The sequence below is a fragment of the Chrysochloris asiatica genome, unplaced genomic scaffold (genome assembly GCF_000296735.1).
Source record: "Chrysochloris asiatica unplaced genomic scaffold, ChrAsi1.0 scaffold00078, whole genome shotgun sequence".
Classification (NCBI taxonomy): domain Eukaryota; kingdom Metazoa; phylum Chordata; class Mammalia; order Afrosoricida; family Chrysochloridae; genus Chrysochloris; species Chrysochloris asiatica.
Window position 1 is genome coordinate 1,148,814 of NW_006408596.1, and position 7,460 is coordinate 1,156,273.

The following is a 7,460-nucleotide window of genomic DNA, read 5'->3' on the forward strand; positions in this document are numbered from 1 at the left end:
AAATTAAAAAAAAAAAAAAAAAGAAGGTCTGCCTTGAGCACTCTGCTCTTTTGAGATCTATCTACATGGGATCCATGTAAATGGAGAAAAGACTGACGTTTTTAAAGGCTTCATTTTGCTCAGATCAATCATCAACACTCTTGGAAGCAGCAGTCAGGATATCAAACGACATATTGCATTAGACAAATCTGCTGCACAAGACCTCTTTAAAGTGTCGAAGACCAAAGAAGTCAGTTTGAGGACTAAGGTAAGCCTGATCCAAGCCATGGTATTTTCAATAACCTCATATGCATGCAAAAGCTTGATAGTGAATATAGAAGGTTGTAAAAGAATTGATAGATTTGAGTTGTGGTGTTGGACGAGAAAATTCTAAGTACCATGGGCTGCCAAAAGCACAAACTAATCTGTGTTGGAAGAAGTGCAGTCAGAGTGCTCCTCCGAAGCCAGGATGGCCAGACTTCGTCTGTCATACTCTGGATTTGTTGTCAGGAGGGGCAAGTCGCTGGAGAAGGATATCATGTTTGGTAAAGTAGAGGGTCAGAGAAAAAGAGGAAGACTCCCAACAAGATGGATTGGCACAGTGGCAGTATCAATGGGCTCAAACACAGCAACGATTGTGAGGTTGGCCCAGGTTGGGCAGTGTTTCATTCTGTTGTGCATAGGGTCACTATGAATCCGTACCACTCGATGGCACCTAACAACAACAACATGTGAGATCCAATTGACAGCAGAAACTCAAAAGGTCAGACAGGAACCTCAGGGCACAATGAGTCTATGTTAATCAGGAGGAACAGTTTGGAAAAAGGAGGTCAGAAGGGTTGCAGAACCTGAGGAACGTCTTCAATGTCACTGAATTGTACCTGTGAAAATTACTGATATGTATTTTGCTGTGTATACATTCAACACTTTAAAAACAAGATGTCATATACAAAAGGAGGCTTCAAAAAGTTCATGGAAAATGGAACTAAAAGATAATGGAATCTTTCCACACATTTTTAGAAATCCTCTCGTATAAAGATGTGACAGAAAAAGAACCCAAAAGGTATCCCAGAATCAGGGACCACAGCAAAGAGGAGCTCAGTTGCAGGCATGGTGGTAAACAGAGTTACTTCTCACCTGGGCGAGTCCATGTGACCTACTTCTAACTAAGCAGGCACTACAGAGGAAGGGCTCTCCTGGAGAGTAGCGAGGAAGCCCACCCGTCTGGAATCAAGATATCGCAATGCTGGCAAAAGCAACCTACCTCCCGTCCTCGATCACCCTCCAGTATCTCCTCAACTTCTTGGAATCGGAGGATGGTGTGTTTGATCCGAAAGAACAGCGACCGCTCCCAGTAGATGGCACCTGCTACTGGGGGGTGGTTCTTACACAGCTGGGGGTTGTCCAGGTTCTGAACAAACAGTTTGTTGACTATGTCGATCTGGAAAGCAAGCAAACATGCGTGATACACCATTGGTGTATTAGTCAGGAAAGACTGCACTCTATGATGTGTGTCTTTAGTGGAAAGAAGAGAGGTTCTGGGAGGTTAAGAAATGCCCTAGGATACAACTGCGCTTTTATCGCTCATTAGTTGTAACGTTGTCATATACTCAACTATGAATTTTTGTCTATTGTTTAACAAGCAATGTTGCACTCTGCCTTAGAATTACAGACCATGCCCCACTGCATGGACCATGGAGCTTCAAAAGAGTTTGTGGGGAAAAGGAATTAACGCATACTGTAATTTTTCCATGAACTTTTTAAGCCCACCCCCCACCCCCATACCTGTTTGATTGAATTACTGAAATTCTAAAATCTATTCCAGACATGACCAGATGCCACCCCTACATTTTAAAATGTGCATTTTGTACTTTTATCTGGGTACTTAATTAGGCATGGTGTTGACAAGTACTGCCAAGTGAGTTCCGCCTATAGCAACTCTGTATACAGTTTCTGAGGAGCGACTGGTGGGTTTGAACCACCGATCTTGCAGTTCATACTGAACTTGTGGTCCACCGCATTATCCTGCAGCGCCACACCAGGGGTCCAATAGGTACTGTTGTTGTTTGTTAAGTACCGTGGAGTGGGTTCCAACTCATAGTGACCCTACAAAGGGTTTCTGAGGCTGTAAATCTTTACCGGAGCAGAATGCCTTATCTTTCTCCCACGGAACAGCTGGTAGTTTTGAACTGCAGAACTTGAGGTTAGCAGCCCAATTCGTAACCACTACGCTACCAGAGCTCCTTCCAGTATGTATAGTAAGTAATAAGAAACCCTGGTTAGAAGGCAAGAGCAGCTACTCAGGAGAAAAGATCTGGCTGTCTGCTCCCACAAAGACGACACCCTAGAAAACCCTTTGGGGCAGTTCTACTCTGTCACATGGTCTTATTATGAATCTGAAACCACTCAAGGTCACACAACAACAGCAACATGACTTTTACACACTACAGTGATGACCATTATTTCTAACCCCCAGGGCCCATCACAACAGGAAACATACAAAGTGCTAACTGATCAATTCTTACTGAAACACTACACCAAACCCGTGATAGCCTGTATTAGGTGGCAAGTCTATTGGGGGAAAAGCTGTTGGCGTTTCCCTGGATTTCGGTGGGAGAGGCAGGTGATTCAACTGCTCATTCATTACAGCTGTGTTGGCTGGAAGGAGGGCTTCTGTTTACCTCTTTGCAGTACTGTGCAAGGATATCATTGAATTTCATCATCATCTGTCGGTTAATAGCTTCCCGTGAACGAATATGCTTAAATTTTAAAAGCATGTCAAAGGCTGCTTCAGCTGATCGAAGTGTCTTAAAAGATTCATCAATAAAACTTTTTGCTTCTTTCTCAATGACCTGTCCACCCCATGCAAAAAAAAATAATAATAAAATGAAGTACAAGTCAAGGATATTGGCCTCATGCTGACGCAATAACTCTGCAAAAACCAAGAAAAGAAGAAAGCACGGCAGTGCCTTGGAAGCTGGTGTCAGGGCAGGAGACCGCTCGGGCAGTTTGGAAGCAAATGGCTGCGTAGGGGCATCAAGAGCAACCCGGCATTTCTGGAAGAAAAGACTCAGGAAATCCTATCTAGGGAGACACCCAGCTTCTCGGATTATTTGCTCAACATACAGGTTGAATAACTATGATGAAAGAATACAACCCTGTCACACATCTTTCTTAAATTTAAACCACTCAGTGTTTCCATGCTCTATTCGAACACCTGCCTCTTGGTCCAGGTACAGATTCCTCATGAGCACAATTAAGTGTTCTGGAATACTCATACTTCACATTGTCCATACCTTGTCATGATCCACACAATCAAAAGCCTTTGTGTAGTCAATAAGGCACAGGTAAACATCTTTCTGATATTCTCTGCTGTCAGCCAAGATCAGCAATGATATTCCTCGTTCCATGGCCTCTTCTGAATCCGGCTTAAATCTCTGGAAGTACTCTGTCAATGTATGTTTGCAGCCGTTTCTGTATTACCTTTAGTAAAACTTTGCTCGCATGGGATATCAAAGAGATTGTCTGATGATTTCTGCTTTCCGTTGGGTCACCTCTCTTTGGAATGGGAACAAATACTCCATGCTAAAATATAGGCCCACCCTGCACCCTAGCCCTCTGGGTTCTTGATAGGCAGCATACACACAGCCCACTTTGCTAGCTTTCTTTCCCTCTGCTACCTACTCAAGAGGCCCTAGGGACTTGCAATTTAAGTACTCAGCTGCTAACCACAAAGTTGGCAGTTCTAATCCACCCAGTGGCTCTGTGGGAGAAAGAGCTGGTGATAAGCTCCTATAAAGTTTATAGCTATGGTTTAACTTTCAGCCAAACAACAGACTAGTCACCAGGGAGGTAGCCACACTTCAGAGCAGTCAATCACAAGAGACTGAAGGGCAGCATTTCCTCAGGGAGAAAGCTCAGGAGGCAGGAAGGGGTGACCGGAAAGCAGAACGGCGGGAAACGGGAGACACAGGAAGGAAGTTAGAAGAATGCCGTCGCATTGTGGTGACTGCAATCGGTGTCACCCATCAGAACGTGCGTGAATTGTTGAATGGAAAACCAGTTTGCTCTGTAAATGTTCACCCAAATCATAATGAAAAGGTTAAAAAAAGATGACAGCCAAGACAACCCTATGGGTCAGTTCTACTCTGTCATGTGAGGTGGCTATGGGTCAGAAACGACATGATGGCAGCACACACCTCCGCCACCTGTTCATGTCTTCCGTGCACTATTCTTATTCTTCCTCCAACACAGCCGGGTCTTTCTGCCTCTGTTCCTCCTTCCTGCAGATCTCACCAGCTAAGACCCACTATGTTCTCAGCCCCTACTCTAGCTCCCATCTCCATCCCTCCAAACTTCCCTGTGTTCTAACATGTTATTTTCTAACATGTTGTTTTCCATACAGCACCAACCAAACCAAACCGACTCCGTCTCTCAACCTACATGGCATCTTGTAATTCTCCTGCCCCATTTCACCAGAACTTAAAGATAGGGGAGCTCATGCTGTAGGAAATGAACGTTTGACAAATGCCACTGTGTTGAGTTCTATTTAAAGTTATTTCACCTGGAGAACTGTTTCAGGTTTTGCTCGTTTTAACAAATAAGCAGGTGTTACTTCTGTGGGTTTTAAAAACGAAACACTAAGAATAACTAAGTAATTCAACTACTTGCACGTGGGGAAAAGCATAGGCCACCACCACCACCAATTTCCAAACCCAAATCTACGGATGTGCTACTTGCCAGAACTTCGATCTTGAAGTCGTCCATCACGTATTTCCAGTACTGGGCGGACTTGATACTGAAGGGGTCAAAGGTTAGATTCTCCATGGGGCTGACCAGGCTGTCCACCCGGCATAGGACATCATCAATGCGCTTGGGATCCCCAGTCACGGCCTTCAGCTCTGGACCGAATATGTTGTAAAATTCTTCTATCACCTGTGTGATCAAACAAAGCACAATGAGTGTGACCTGCAGGGTCCTTCAGACTGGTCTCCAGAAAAGGCCTCAGATCTGGGTTTTCCCGAGGGCAGGAACCCTCCACGCCTGACACACTGCACACAGGCTCCCAGCCCGGTTCTCAGAGTAGCTCCATGGTGTGCACGTCAGGCACTGCCGACTTCTCTCCCGTCCTGGCCACCATGCGGAGCCCCTTTCAATGCCAGGCTACTTTCTGCCTTGGGGTCTTTGCACCTGCAGTTCAGAGAGCCTCACTCAGGCCTGCCTTTCACCTCTGCTGTAAAGTGTACGGGGACTCACGGCACCCTCATGATGACTAGTGGACTCTGGTTTTTCAGGCACTTTCTCCCCGAGCACCACTGAGTGGGCTCAAACTGCTAGCCTTTCATTTAGTGGCTGAAAGCATTCACCGTTTCCACCATGAGACACCCACAGCAGATGGTAGAGGCTCCCTGAGAGCCAGACAGGCCACCCGCCTGGCCAACTCTAGCATCTCCCTGGAAGAGAGTGGGTCTCCTCTAAGAGTCAAGCTGATACCCATCAGGCAGACGAGTCACTGCCATGACCACATCCCAGCCCCACCTGTGCAGCGCCTCAGCGTCCCACCTGCAGAATATCATACAGGTCCTGGCAGATGATTGCCATGTAATCTGTTCTCTCAAACAATCGCTTCCGGTCAAACTCCCATCGCGCTTCTCTCCCGGAAGCCTCAATCTTGGCCCGCACATCGAAATAGGACTTTTTCCACAAGGTAAGGGTATTCTTGGCCTCCAAGGTTTTCTGCTGTGCACTAGCTCGATTTTCTCTGCAAACAAAGCGCAGCGATGAGGGGAGCATGCGCAGGGCTGTGGCAGGCTGAGTTCTGCTTCCTGGAGGACAAGTCCTACTGAGGAAGGAGCCACCTGATTTCTCACTTGCAAAACTCACCACCCCCCTGTAGAGCAGGGCTTTCCCAGGAAGCTTTCTGCCTGGGCTGCAAGAGACCCCACTGGAGATCCCAGGTGACGGCAACAATGCTCGTATTGGGCATCAATTGCAGCTAGACAGACTGTCTTTTCAGAAAGTACTTATGAAAAGTGCTTGTACAATTGGTCTGTGGAGGCTGTGTCCCCTAAATGGGGCGCCTTCGGTTCAGGACTGAGGCTCCTCTGACTTTCTGCCTTCAGTCTCCCCATGGCTAACTCAGGAAAAAGGTCTGGGTGAAAATAACCAGCCTGCATAGCCACAGTACCAGGCCACACAAAGGAATGACATTCTCACAAAGGAATGACGTTCTCATACACACTAGCCAAGGAGGGTCCTCCAGAACACGATGCTGAGGGGAGGAACCAGACATAAAGACCACCCCATTGTAAAATTCCACTTCTGTAGACTGTCTAGGACACACACACGCATAGAGACGTGGTTGCCTAGGGTTGGGAGACCTAGTGTTGGGTTGCTCAGAGTGGGCAGTTTAAACCCTCCCGCAGCTCTGTGGGAGAACAATGAGGCTGTCTGTCTCAGAAACTATAGGTGGGACCTTTAACGGGTATGAGGCTGCTGTCTGAGGTGATGGAAAAGTTCTAAGATGGATTGTGGAGATGGCTGTGCAACTCTGTGAGTGGGCTAGAAGCCCCCGAACTGTAACCTTTCCATGGGAACATCACAACAGAGCTGTCCAGAATCTAAACGCACACACACTCAGAGGCCACGGCAAGGCCTTACCGGAACAGAGTGTGCAGATTGATGACCTTGCAGACCCGCTCGGCAATTTCCCAGGCGATGCGCTCCATGAGGGGAATCATCCTGTCGTCTCGGTTGTAGTGCCGGGAGATAATCCACACCATGCGCAAGGCGTTCATCATGGAGGGGATGGTGTCCAGGACCACGTGGAAGCCAGACCCATGGGTGAGGTTCTACCGAGAGCACATACAAGACAGGGGAAGGTGGATTCAGAGGCCTTTGTCTAACAGTGAGTGTGCAAGAGTCTCACTCTCCTTACTGCCCAACAGTGTGCAGTTTACAGGGAGAGTGCTTCCACACACAACAGCAGCTAGAAATAGGCCACCCTCCACCACAGACAAGATGCATGCCTAACTAAACTCAGCAATTTGGATATGTGTATAAAGTGGAGAAAGACGAGGCTTTCTGCTCCTGTAAAGATTTACAGCCTCGGAAACCCTATACAGGGTCACTATGAGTCGGAACTGATTCCACAGCACACAACAACAACAATAAAGTGTGAGGCTGCTGCTAGCTGGTATTCAGTATCATCGAGTCGGTTCCAACCCATAGTGACCCTGTACAGGGTTTCTGAGGAGTGACTGGTGAGCTTGAACTGTCGACATTGTGGTTCAACCCGACCTTGCAGTCCAGTGCACTATGGAGTCCTGGTGTGGCGTGTTTTTTCTTTTTTGTTTTGTGTATATATATATATGGAGAGCTGGTAGCGTAGTGGTTACGAATCAGGCTGTTAACCTCACAGTCAACAGTTCGAAACTACCAGCTGTTCCGCGGGAGAAAGACGAGGCTTTCTGCGCCTGTAA

At 47.0% G+C, this 7,460-nt stretch overlaps 1 protein-coding gene across 1 annotated transcript in view; it reads right to left on the bottom strand.

Annotated features, from left to right (window-relative positions):
* DNAH10 (dynein, axonemal, heavy chain 10) overlaps positions 1–7,460 on the bottom strand; it is a 210,003-nt gene that overhangs the window by 175,862 nt on the left and 26,681 nt on the right. Inside the window, exons 7-11 of the mRNA XM_006865476.1 lie at positions 6,640–6,830; positions 5,542–5,740; positions 4,720–4,914; positions 2,661–2,831; positions 1,244–1,420 (exon numbers count right to left, since the gene is read on the bottom strand). Of these exons, the coding sequence (XP_006865538.1) occupies positions 1,244–1,420; positions 2,661–2,831; positions 4,720–4,914; positions 5,542–5,740; positions 6,640–6,830 (933 nt within the window). The remainder of the gene's footprint in view (positions 1–1,243; positions 1,421–2,660; positions 2,832–4,719; positions 4,915–5,541; positions 5,741–6,639; positions 6,831–7,460) is intronic.